This window comes from Pollachius pollachius (assembly GCF_949987615.1).
Source record: "Pollachius pollachius genome assembly, chromosome: 4".
NCBI lineage: Eukaryota > Metazoa > Chordata > Actinopteri > Gadiformes > Gadidae > Pollachius > Pollachius pollachius.
Window position 1 is genome coordinate 8,069,911 of NC_136937.1, and position 14,131 is coordinate 8,084,041.

At 45.1% G+C, this 14,131-nt stretch overlaps 1 protein-coding gene across 1 annotated transcript; it reads right to left on the minus strand.

The window, feature by feature from the left end:
• Positions 1-8,132: 8,132 nt before the first annotated feature.
• LOC307075260 (BCL2/adenovirus E1B 19 kDa protein-interacting protein 3) lies at positions 8,133-13,575 on the minus strand (the record flags this gene model as incomplete). Its single annotated transcript, XM_079735801.1, has 6 exons — positions 8,133-8,221; positions 8,351-8,497; positions 9,372-9,445; positions 9,767-9,851; positions 11,648-11,804; positions 13,539-13,575. The coding sequence occupies 6 exons, from the start codon at positions 13,573-13,575 to the stop codon at positions 8,173-8,175; spliced, it is 549 nt and encodes a 182-aa protein (XP_079591927.1). The 3' UTR covers positions 8,133-8,172.
• Between the last annotated feature and the right edge of the window lie 556 nt (positions 13,576-14,131).

The window sequence follows — 14,131 nt, forward strand, 5'->3', positions numbered from 1 at the left end:
CCAACACCACACACACAAACACACACACACACCACCACACACACATTCTGGGTGTCCAATGTGGTCAACTGACTCATGTTTTATCCATTGTGGAAATTCATTCTAACCCCCCAACCCCTCTCCCCTCCACCATATCCCTCCCTCTGCAAAACATAAAACAAACTAAACCGTTTATTCCAGTTGATTTCGCGGTTGGACACTCACACGCACACAAACACACAAGCACACCTGCACGCACGCAACACACACACACATTGACACGTGCGTTAACGTGCACATCCAGACCGGTCCTGCCACCTCTGACAGCTGCCATTTTTATGACCCTCACACACCTCCTAAAGCATCAGGCAATTCTCTCACTTTCCATCCTTCTGATCCTCACACCTCCTAACACCTTCTCTCTTTCTCCCTCTTCACTGTCTCGCTCCCTCACTCCCACTCTCTTGCTTTCTCCCTATCTCTCTCTCCCTCTCTCTCGCTATTTTTCTCTCCCACATGCTCTCTCTATCTATCTCTCTCTCTCCTTCCCTATTTCTCTCTTTCTCTCTCTCCCCCTCTTTCTCTCTGTCTCCTTCCCTATTTCTCTCTCTCTCTCCCCCTCTCTCTCTTTCTCTCCTTCCCTATTTCTCTCTCTCTCTCTCCTTCCCTATTTCTCTCTCTCTCTCTCTCTCCCCCCCTCTCTCTCTCTCTCCTTCCCTATTTCTCTCTCTCTCTCCCCCTCTCTCTCTCCTTCCCTATTTTTCTCTCTCTCTCTCTCTCTCTCTCTCTCTCTCTCATGGCTGTGTTTCCTCTGCGTCCTGGTCCTCCTGCTCTATGGGCGAGCAGGAAGGAACCAGGGTGTTAAGGAGCCCTGGAGCCTTAACAAGCCCACGTTAGGCTGCCAACAGAGGGTTGGATAGCTCCACGCAGGCACCCGGAGGCAGGCTGAAACGTTAGCATGTCTGGCTAACAGGGTTGCACATAAACCATGAGCTGTGCTCTTTGGTGCTGTTCATCACAGGTTAATTTGTCTTAGTTTGAAGGTTGAACTTTGCCTCTCGCCAAATTGAGTTATGGAGTTATGAAGGGTCTGCGGTGCTTTATGATTGTTCTGGAAGGCAAACACTGACTCACAATTCCTGGTACATTAAAGATTGAAATCCTTCATCAACGACAAACAACACTGAGTGGTCGGGGGGAACAAGAAGTAGACTTACTCTATGAAAATAGATTACAAAATTGTAAACACCGGTATCTATAGAAACAACAAACCAAACAGGTCGTAGTTACTCCTCGTCAACCACCAGAGTCGTGGTTTGTCTGGGGTAGCCTCCTCCGTCTAGACATCTCACATCCGCGACTCGTGAGTCTCTCAACGGCTTCCAACCCCATGCTTAATTGGCCCTGTGTTTGGATCGATCCGTGTTGCCCTTTGACCCCATGTTCTGGATCAGGTAGTACCCCCCCCCCCCCCCCCCAATGTGGTATCTCTGCGTGGAGCCAGGAAATGGCCCGTATCCAAGACGGAGAGTCTGGGACGATCACGTCATGATGTGGTTAATGAGATCAGCCACGGGCCGCTGGCTCTGACTCAGACCCACACTCCTGGTGTCTCTGAGGCTGCGCTGTCTGTCTGTCTGTGTGCCTGTATGTGTGCCTGTCTCCCTGCTGGAGAAGATGAGCAGGGGGACAGCTGGGCTTCATCCTGATGTGATTCAGGCTGTCTTTAAGGTCTGCATTGTTCTGCATCATTGTGGAGATTTTTCGTAATGGGTTCCTTAAAGACAAGAGGGGAGGCAGGTTTATTTTATTTTTTTATATATATTGTTTATACAAATGATTCTCTGTCAATGTCTTGTTACCTAGTATTTAGCGGTCGGCTTCAGGTGTGTGGCTTTTAAACCACTGAACTAGAAGAAAAAAGAGATTGGTGTTTTCAGATAAGAAAGTAATTGCATATAAAAGGGCGTTCAATTGGCTAATAGCATATATTCTATCAATCTGTGATTATTCATCTGTATACCCAAAAGAAAAGCAATTATAAGTTGCTCTTTATATGCGTTTCAGGAATTAAACGACATTCCAAAACCTATCTATCCGGTGTCGATTTTCCTATTAAACGTCATTCTGCTTACAATATTCTTCTCTCGCAAATAAACACCACCAGATAGCCTCTAGAAACATAAAACATTTAACAGCTGTCCGAGCCGTTCCTTGTTAAGAATCACAGCGAGCATCTCATCAACTCCTGGGTTGTGGTGGTGGGGTGGATGTTGATGTTTACAACATGACGCACCTCAGAAGCAGCAGCAGCAGCAGCCAGCAGCAGCGTCCATGTTCTGCTCAGAGCTCATTAGCCTTCGGGGGTGTTTGCGTTGTCTTGACTCTGTCTGTCTGCAGTGTGGGGAGCAGACCCAGGCAATTACACACTGGATCCCAGTTCCAAAGAAAAAACCCAATCCGGAGGAGAGCGGGGAACCGACTTCCAAACCCCAAAATTACAGCGGCGAAAGCTTTGGTGGAGTCTCTGTTATTAGTCCCTGGCTGTACCTCTTCAAGGCAACAGGCAGGCTTAATAAATAGTTCTGGCTTCCTGGGCAGACCGGCTATTTGGTTTACACAATCTCCCACCCCCTTAGATGAATAAGCATGACTTCATGAGGTGTTTTTTGGGCTCCAAAAATAATTAATTTCCGCGGTTCGATGTGGGTAAAAGGGAAAGTTAATCTTAAAGTCGTTAATAATAATGACGATTTGAAATCCCTTTGAAATGTCAATGGATTCTGGCTCGGCCTGTGAATTTGAGATGGTCCACAGAAATGTTTAAACCCTGGATTAGAAATGGCATTACTTTGAGCTAAGCGTATGCATATAATGTTTCAGTTTAATACATAAAAAGGTATACTTTGTTAGGGCGAGCAGGGCCTGCTGGAAATCAGATTAAAAAACAAATGAACTCTCAGTGGTCGGTGTAACCACTGCAAACATTGTGCAACTGTGCACAGTGTGTAACACAATACACGAATAACAACCCACCAGGATAACATAGGGAAAGAACGATGATAGGTGTGCAATCGTGATCCCGGGAATAGCTCGACTCAGACGGGATGGCGTGTCCTTTCAAAACCCACACACTGTCCATACCCGGTGACATCATCCCCTCGGAAGAACGGTGGGAGAAGGCGGTTCGGGGGGGTTAACATAGCGATACGCGAACCCCCTTTGACTTCATTCTCAGAACAGTCTCCCCATCTGCTTTAGTGCTCCCCCCCCAACTCACCCCGAACCCCCCTACCACTGACGGAGCAGCTGGCGCTCTGTTGAGAGCAGTCGACAGCCTACGCTAGGCGTCTTGAATGTACGTTTCACCTACAATACACACCCACGGAGGGGCTGTTGCAAATGATCTCTCTGGGTGTCAAAAAGTCAACCCCCCTCGCTAGAGATGACCCCCCCATTTCTCCGCACACACAAAGGGACACAAAAACACACAGGCACACAAAAACATACATGCACACACACACACACACACAGATGCACACACACACAAACACACACACACACACACACACATGAATGCAGGCACACTCCACACAAACTCAAATATACATAAATCTGCACACACACACACACACACATTTGAATGGGAAGTCAACAAAAAAGAGAAAGAAAGCAATGCCGCAGGCAGAGCTGTTTACATTATAAACCCCGCTCTTCAGTCAAATCTGTAAGCAAGTCATTTATCGTTCAGACTTTAACACCACTGAGCCAATGCGTGCCACTACTAGCTTGAAGCAGCTCTGGACTTAAAGCAGCCCTGGACTGAAAAGGCTCTGGACCTGGACAAGGCACTGAAGAAGTGGAGCACACTGGGTCATTTGTGCTGATACAGTTCAGAGCTCGGTCTGTGCCAGGCAGTCTGGGCCTGATGGAGCACTCCCAGGAATACGGGGGCGGGGGGGGGAACAGCGCCATGGGGACGGGGGGCCAGATGGAAGCTATTATTACTCGTTGCCGGTGTCCAATCTGGCATCCCAGATTTCGAGCAGAATCGGGCAGATGTGTGTTCGGGTGTGTACGTGACAGGAGCCAACAACATGTTTACCGTTGAGGCCATGTGTGCAAAGGTATGGATGGTGCTTTCTCCGCTGCCTGTCTGGGATATTAATGATTGGGTCATTAAAGGGCAACACATCACACGAGGTGTGGGGGAGGGGGGGGGGTAATCATGAAAAATTGAGGTTAAACATCTCTACATTACTCAAACGAATCGTTTTGAGGGCGGCAGTTCATCACTTTGAACAATGAATGTCAAATTGAATATACCATAATGGTCATAATAAAAATATAAACGTCTTACAAAATAAATGTAATGCAATCACCCATAAATCTTATTCCCTAATTTCACCAATTTGCTAAGCCGTCTCACTTTCCACGGTTGGCCCACAGACGTTTGTGTGTGAAATGTGTGTGCCTGTCCGGTCGTCATATGATGTAACCCCGTCACAGACCCTGTGGAGGAGGATGACCACATGTGCTAAAGTCATCAGCCCCTCTTTGTCCAATGACCTTGTTTGAATGTAAAACATACCTCCTCAGGCCCGTATTCTTTGAAACTGGACCCCTTTCGCCCATTTTCGCTTTCTCGCTCTCCCCCTCTCCAGAGCAAACTAGCGGCGGGCCGGATAATGCTTTTCCCAGAGAGACAGCCGCGGCCCGACGTCCAAACGGCACTTTAGGAAATGAACGCCGGATGTCTTTCAGAGCGTCTAGACCTCGGCTCTCCTTCCAGTTCAGCGAGCCCTCGTCTCGCAACGCCGGGAGCCAAAGCCCCGGCCACAGAGCTGAATTTGAATAATGCTGTGCCTGTGCCACACACCAGACAGACGTTTGATATTGGACGAGTAGATGACCGTTCGATTTGATGAATACTGCGACTTTTGAAGTTTAGAATACGTCTACCTCAGAATCGGGGAATCCATCGACTTTTGAATTATATAATGCATCATTCGATTTGAATAGATCGACATCACTATTCAATGGATCACCTACAATTTGACAGATATCACTATTAAAAAAACATCAACATCACTATTTGATAGATTGCCCTCACAATTTAATAGATCAAAATCCCTATTTTATATATTGATAGCGGTTATTCGATAGATCAACATCGATATGCAATAAATCGATACTCACTATCACTATTTTAGAATACATTGATTTTGCAATTACTGAACACACCACCTACTATTTTAGAATGTGTCAAATTATATATATATATATATATATATATATACACACACACACACACACACACACACACACATTATATGATATATAACATCAACCACATAGTGCAGCCATTAAGCGTGAGAATCTTTTTAGAAAGATCTGAGGCCCACCTGTGACTGTCCCTCTGCTGTGACACAGGTTAAAAGGTGATGATATGGCCCTGAGTTCAAAGGGTCTTGCTTTTTTCCTTAACCCAAAGCTTGCTGGGATTCAACACTCCTCTATTACACCAGTGCCGATGAAACTTGGCAGTATTATGCTAGTGTACATCCCCAGGATAAGTTATGGCTACAGAGCACAGCACGAAGCATAAGAAAAAATAAAAATGGATAGCTGAGTGAGGGATGAGTGTGAATGGAGTCCAGCTGTTTTGGTGTTTTTCCAAGACAGCCCCCGCATTTTTTTCTCTTGCATTGTCAGCATGGTGTGTTTAGAGGTAGCATTACAACCCCAGCAACAGGCAGACACACACACGCGCACACGCACACACACAAACACACACTTTAAACAAACCTCCCCCACCAAAAATAACAACTGATAAACTTTTTTCTTTTTATCGAGTGTATTTTTCAACTCGATAAACACTACGACAGAACAAGCCGTTTTCCCTCCCTTTGTAGCCCCTAAGTGTTGCCATTCATGTTCAGCAGGATAGGGAAACGAGTCTCGTGTTCACGGAACGCAGTAAAACCTCAAATTCCCTGAGTGGACGGAGCGGTGGCTTGTTAAAAACCAAAGACAACAACAAAAAGGCTGAGGGAGTCTGGTGTGTGAGGTAAGAAATGGCTGAGCCAGATGAGGGGGGTTGGGGGGGGGGGAACGGTGGTCTGATGTCATACGGTTAGTGCATAGAGGCTTTACAGCTCCGACTTGGAGTTTCAACACCATGATGATATCACACATACATGCACGCACGCACACACATGCACACACACACACAAACAAGCGCAAACACACACAAACACACACACACACACACACACAAAGGCTGATTTACAACCTTGCCGTCCACGCATGGGAAAGAAGTTGGGGTTTTAAGCAAACGCTTTATCACATCGTCGACGATAGCTGCTCCAGTGCCCCCCCGGGGGGCTCAATTATTTTGAGGAACTTTCTGTTTTCTTTTCATGATTTTCATGGAATACGACTGTTTATTTACAGAAAGACGGTGACACATGTTTACTCAGCGCTGCGTTGACGGTAATTGAATATGTGAATTGTGCGCTGCCAGAACAAACGTGCTACAGAAGTGAAATGGATTAGAGAGGGAAGAATGAGAGCTTGGATACACACAAACACCACAAGTCGTGAGGAGTGATGTTTTAATGTTTAATACGGTTGTCAGCGTGAGGGCGATCAGTCAACAGTTAAAACAGTTTAGGAGATGCAACCGCCATGTATCATTTTTATTCTTCATAGGATACAGCATCTGTGCAACCAATGATACATTTACATTTACACCACAAATGTCATTCCATGACGTCTGTTCAAACCTAGTCTGGTGAATGTCCTTTAGCAAGATCGTACAATACTGGATTGGGGAGAAAAAAAGAAATACAGGTCAGTGCTGGTCTGGGAGTAGTAGATTTCAAGCGACCTGACTTGGAACACATCCACTCTCTCTGGACGACATATCGACCACAAGCACAGACAGACAGACTGACAGAAAGACACTGACTTGCCTGGAACACTGATGGATGGACAGACGGCTGTACGAAGAGAGAGAAGGGGAGACAGCAGTACAAGGACTTCTCTGGCCCTTTCCTTTCCTTTTTTGGGGGGTTTGACATGGCCGCTCCAAACCACACCAAAACCAATGACGCGCTGATTTACGTTTCCATTAGCGGTTTAAAAATCGTGGAGAACTCTACCTAGCTGGGGTCCACATGTAACATCTCCAGTGCGTGACCAGAAACGCGTCTGGCCCGCCTCCCAGTGGGTCGCGGTGACGTAAGCCCTGCTTGCTGTTGAGAGCGAGAAGATATCTCTCAAATTGTAGGATATGGAACAGTAATTACAACGATAACTGGTGTGTCGAAGACGTATCAGAATGCACGGAGAATGCACTATGCACTCGCTTTTCAACCGCGTTATTATTAAATTTGTTCCTCTAACGATATAAGCCTGATTAAAAAGGGTGAGAAATTACCTTTTTTAATCAGGCTTATATCGGTTAAGGAACAGATTTAATTTAAAAGCTAATTTCTCATACCCTTTTTAGGGTTGTAAGGTTGAGACGGATGCGCAACATAGTGATTTCTGTTTGACGATATTCGCCTGCAAAACAAAACAGCTCGTGGAGAAAGGACCGATTTATTTTCTGATTAGTCGTTCTCTAAAGACAATAAGACAACATTTCACACTACTAGATAGTCGATATCATAAAATTGTTCGACGTGTATCAAGCCTAATCTGAAATAAATCGTCTCTCAATGAGCTATTGACATTAGGATGCAATAAAGGGAGAATATTTAACATCAAGCTGAAAGGCTAATCATGGTTATAATGGTGGCTGTTCCGTCTGTCTGTAACAAACCAAATGTATAAAAGGTCTCTATACGAAACGAAAGAATTTCACTGCAGGCTATTACATTAAACTAAATAGCTGGGTGTGTGTTTGTTGTGTCATGGACACAAGACAAGCGCGTTATCGGTTAGGGCACACATTCACGCGGGTATCCCTGTCGTTATGGAGACACAAATCCCAGCCAATTCCAACCGAGTTGAGCCAGGCTAGTGTAGTATTACGCAAAAAAAGGCCACTCGTTTCCCCGGTGACAAGGAAACAAAGTGGGAGGAGGGGGAGAATGGGTCAAAGTGCGGACAGAAAATAGAGCGACGGGGGCTGCCACCTGATTGGTCAGAATCTGCAGTCGTCGCCCCCGACGACGCCCTCAGTCACAGGGTACTGGTGGTCGACTCTGCCAGACGCTTTCCTATGTAGATTCTTGAAGCAACAAACAAACAACAACAACAAACAGAGACAAACAGAGACACACACAGACACACACATGGTCAGCAGACGCCGCAAACAAGAGCCATTTGTCCATTTGTTGGCGGTGGTTTCGTCCCTCACCCGATTCCCAGCGTCAGGAGATGGGAGGCGAGCAGCGACGGGATGAGGAGGAGGAGAACGTCGAAGGAGAAGATCCCCCTCTTCATCACGTCCGTCTTCCTCACGCTCAGGGAGCCCTGCTGTTTGGGGTGCTGGAACACAAAGTCTCTGGGTGGAGGGAAGGACAGACGGACAGACAGACGGACAGACGATAGTATATATACAGTATATATACAGTATATGCTTGCAGTTTGTGAACCTGTTCTCAACAGTGGAGTACTTCAGACCAAAGGAGAAGAATAAGTCTCAAGGACACATCGATAACATCAATGGTATACTAATAGATTTTAGCCACCATTGAAGCCCCGGTAGAAACCGAGCCAGGGGGGGAATATGGTTGGATTTGATGAGGAGGTAGAGAAGGTCACAGGGTTGTTGGTTTGCTGCACGACCCCTCCCTGTGCCTCTGAGCAAGACAGACAGTCCAAACTGCTGCTGCTGCAGAGGTACTGATTGTTGATTTTGTGAGTGGGTGGGTAATCTGTGTGTGTGTGTGTGGGTGCTGTTGTTGTGTTAGTGTGTGTGTGTGTGTGTGTGTGTGTGTGTGTGTGTGTGTGTGTGTGTGTGTGTGTGTGTGTGTGTGTATGTGTGTGTGTGTGTGTCTGTTTGGGGGTTGGTGTGTGTGTGTGTGTGTGTGTCTGTCTGTTTGGGGGTTGATGTGTTTGTGTGTGTGTGTGTGTGTGTGTGTGTGTGTGTGTGTGTGTGTGTGTTGGGGGAGGGATGTGCTTGTGTGTGTGTGTGTGTGTGTGTGTGTGTGTGTGTGTGTGTGTGTGTGTGTGTGTGTGTGTGCGAGTGAGTGAGTGTTTATGCATGTGCATGTGTGTAGGTATATGAGTGTAAATCACCAAAGTGTGTGAGTGGGCTTGTGTGTGTGTGTGTGTGTGTGTGTGTGTGTGTGTGTGTGTGTGTCTGTTTGGGGGTTGGTGTGTGTGTGTGTCTGTTTGGGGGTTGGTGTGTGTGTGTGTGTGTGTGTGTGTCTTACTTTAGGGGTACATTTTCAGGTCTGCTCGCCCAGTCCCACACCCAGTCAGAACCCCCCCTCCGGTCTGTTTCTTCCTGGAAGGGGAGTAGGAAGAAAGGCCGACCATCACAACACAAATAATAAATAATAATATATCTACTAGTGAGATGTAAACAACATTAAAAGCATAACATTAGAAAATACGTACTTTATCAAACCCGGAGGAAAAATGTGGGTCTGGTCAGTTTAAAATAAAGAATATGTAAAATCTAAAACCAAAAACATTAAAACAATGACTATATGAAGGCTGAGTCACACAGAATGGTGTTATAAACATTATTGAAATCGGCATTTCAAAGGCTTATTAGAAGCCGCCAGAAAACCGTCTTTTTCCAAAGATTCAATGGAGGTATTACCTGTATGGTAATGAAGTCCCCGTCCAGATTGCTCGCGGGCCGGGGAGACCCTGAACTTTGGGGTGGACTCACCCCCTGGGGAGGACTGGGGAGAACAAATGGACCCCTTTAAAAACCACACCTCTCTAGTTTCCCAGAATGCAGTGGTGCTGAATTTCCATCCAACTCCCCAGCACAACCGACGTAAACAAGACAATTGTCATATTTAATTCAAGGAGTCGGTATTCAGAGACACAAATATAGCCGATGTGATTTATGCGCGGCTTTGAGACTTCATTTACATTTTTGCTCATCCTATAAACAGATATATCATCAGTGCTTGAAGTGAAATCAAAGCGCTGACTCATCACGTCAAAGCCAACCAGGGTCAGCAATATGTTTTTTTTATGTTCTTTTCAATGGATATACAAACATTAGCATATAAAGAGGAAAATCCCAAAAGCCCCCCTCCAAATGAGCACCCTGGGAAGTTTTTTGTCACTTCTTTTATTTTGTTGGGTGCGACCAGTGGTGTGAAATATTGGGTGCACAGGAAGTTATGTCTTTAGCTGAAGAACAAGGTCATGGTGGATGAACAAGCAAACACTGCGCTGTACTAAGATAGCTAAGATAGCTTTGCCGGGTGCGTTTTATTGCCCGCACTTTTACCTTTGTCTCGGTTCAGTGGGGTTGTAGGAGTACATGCATGAGTTTAATGACAACATGAAATGGCATTAAGAGCGTATCTTCCTTCGGTGATATGAGGTAGGCTTGAAACTGGATTATAGCCTGGGATAAAACATAGTTAGAATGGGATCTGTTCCATCGAGATTTGATTGGATTGAGGAACCGCCTAAATATGCCAACGGTGTGTTAGCTTGTGGCCAGGCTTTATGTTAACTAAATTTTCTTTTAAGATGTCTGGAATACTTTGTTGAATCGGTCAATCAATAGCACATGTGTCATTGATACTAACACAATAAAGAAGCTTAATGTTCAAAATCCGTGTCATATCATAAGGAAATGTAGATAGTTTAGTCATAAAAGTGAAATTGAATGTGTGATATTCTGAAAATGTTCATTTGTTCATGAAATTAAAAATATATATAAAACTAACTTTATTTTACTAACGAATATGTGATAGTTGTGGCTCAAATTTGAGTCTGGGGTACCTATTTCATATGAAAACAATAAATAGCCTAACCATTCCCTTTAGTAGTTTTATTAGGGTATGAATCCTTAGTAGATAATATGTAGATAAAGGGGTTTATTTTTTTATTTATTTTTTCATGTGACTTATTTAAATTACCTGTAGTGTGATAATATATCATCCCATAATAACATTGTGGATATATTTGTCCAATATGAAACCAAGGATTTGAGAGGGAATATAAAATAAAACTCGCCAGTCATTCAGATGACCTCAATAGATGGGAAAAACACAGAATATTTTGGTCATCTCTCTTGGGTCATGGGGTCGTGTCTAACCCAGCTTTCCATACTGACAGTTGGAAAAAAAGGTGTTACAAAGTCAGGCGGTTGTTTTTCTCTAATGACAGGAAGTGACTGACAGCTGGACAGGAAGTTGGACAAGTAGAAAGCAAGAGCTGGGGAAACAAATTGTGGAGTAGAGGGTCTGGGCACGGGAACACATGGTGCATTCTGGGTAATTAACTAATTTCATACGACAATTAATCAAGCCTCGCTGAAATCACCGTAGACTAGCATGCGATGAAGCACAGTCAGGCAACACAAGTGGATGCATTTAGGCATCATGGATGACTTCACCGAGCATATGCTCTAGCGAGCCCAGCAAGCCAGTAACTATATTACTGCATACCGGCAACGGCTTCCACCAAGTGGAAGGTTTCAACCGCTGTTTGTACACAGTGGTTGTTTTACCTGTCTCTGTTCCGCTCGCACTCCAGCTGAGCCTCCAGTAGGATCCTCTCTAGCTCCCACTGCAGGCTGGGGGACGAAGTGTCCGGAGGTCCCTTTAGACTCTCCCTGCGACTCACCGCCTCTGTCGGCTCCTTGTTCTCCACCTCCACCCAGGAGCCTGCGATGGAGGTACCACACAACCAAAACAACAGGGAGACAAGGGGATCACATGTGTTGTAAGATCCAGGAGAAGATTCAAATGAGACGAGTTTCTTTATGCTTGAAGGTCATTTTTTTGCCCTTTGTTTTGGTGAATATTAGTGAATAATAAATATATATGAATTCACTGCAAATCGCTTTGGGTAAGAAGTCATCACATGAAGGACTGAATAGTTAATAGAAAACATCAAAGAATGCAATTGCAAGAGCTATCCAGTTTAAATGTAATAGGCCAGGTATAAAATAAAATAAAACTCCAGAGTGGGCATCAACATTATTCTTCAATAAATATTGGCCTCTGCATGCATACACTGTATACATATAGTCAGCATTCGCTTAGTCGCATTTGATCTCAGGCGCTCAACGAACGCACAGGCCTTCAAGAATGGCCATCACACACAGGCACACAGGAAGAACGTGCGCATGCATACATCACATAGGGACGCAACCACAGAGGCCGGCACTAGAGCGGGTCTAGCAGTGCCGGAGCATGTCTTACGTAAGATGTTATTTCAGCTTGAGATTAGCTTTTCACTTCCTTCTTTTCTTCCTCCCTCATCTCTCCCCCGCCCCCTCCCCCTTCCCTCTTCACATCAAGCTCTCTCCATCCTTTCCTGAGATAACAAGCAGTGCTACTAGTGTCAACACCTGCTCTCCGCCCTCCCCAACCAACCCCTCCAGGTAATCCTTCTGCTTCCCATTTCATCTCATCAGAGTTAAATCGCCTGGAATACGACACGCTGAAATATATGTAAACAGCGACTTGGAGATAGAGTGGTCAGCGTATGGAGAAGAGCGGTAAGGAGAGAGGGAAGGAGGCGAGGGAAGGAGGCAAGGGAAGGAGGCTGGTGCAGGAGAAGGACAGTGCCATCGCCCTACTTAAATCCCAGAGTCAGCCTGGTATTACATAACAAGCCTGACTTTGCTCTCTTCTGTGGCAGATCAACTGTTCAGTACCAAGTCTTCCCCTCGCAACACTGTCGATCTGGCCATTCATGAAAACAGCAGTGCTAAGTAATTCAAGCTTTTACTGATTCTATACCCATATCTATTGATCTCTGTTCTATATTGGGTAGGACACATTCAATGTAATTTTGAGTTCATCATTACAAGTCGGTCTATCCCATGTAATCCACAGAGCAAGTGCACCTATTTCCCAGCATCAGGCATGTGTTGGCAGGTGTGTAGGCCTGCGCTAGAGCCTGTGTGCGGAACGTTTAATTGGCTTACACTGTGAACAGGTGAGTCATGATGAAATCCCTTTAGATACTAACGTTTCAGTGGCAACAACAACAACAATGGCATCTCTGTCTGTGCCATCCTTTTATAAACATTGTGTGCCATGTGGGTTTTGGCCTACATCATGATTGACAACACAAGTCCTCCGACATATATCCGAAACACAAATATATGCGTACAATTTATGATAATATAATTCATAATCTATAATGCTTAATTTAGTCCTTCATAACATATATATATGTGCTTACTTAAAAATATAATTTATAACTAGGATATGAACGATTTCAAAAAGAGGGACACGTGATCAGATAGGCGCATCGATTCTTAAACGGCGGCTGATCTGTGACATTTGGCCAACATCCACAACAGTAGCTAAGCATATTTCAGTCTCTTTCAATATAACCGCAAGCAGCAGAAGCAGCAGCAACGCTACAGACCCACTCCCCCTTACCATAGAGTGTGTCCTTGGGTTTACGTGCGTCAGACATGTTGAAACGACGGGTGGTTGACGAGACGCTAGCGCTGACCGAGCACAACACGTCTGTCTGTCAGTAGTAAAGACAGTCGTAAGTCTTCCTCTAAACAACTGTGATGATGTGGTCCAGGGACGCCGTAATCAGATGTCCTCCCTCCCCAACCCCCGCGTCTCTCGTCCCACGTGTTCAGTGGAGAAGAGGTAAACACAAACACAACGACGGCTTTAAAGTGCCACAACAACAAATACACCGTTGCGAAATGTCGGAGTCGTCTTTTGTTTGTTCATACAAAAGACTGCAGTCGCATCATTAAAACGTGAACATTTCATAATGGGACACAGAGGGCTAAATTATACTGTTTTCAATGGGAAAACTGGGATGCGCACATTGTTGTTAGGCAGAGTCAGTTAAGCTTATTCCTCTTTATAAGCTTTCTCAATGAAACAAGTGTTTGTTTGTATGTATGTGTTTGCACAGATACATGTATCAGACTATTGAACTGCCTGCCAGCTGCCAAAAAATGACAGAAGAAGAATAACATGAACCCCTTCAGGTAGACTGCTCATAT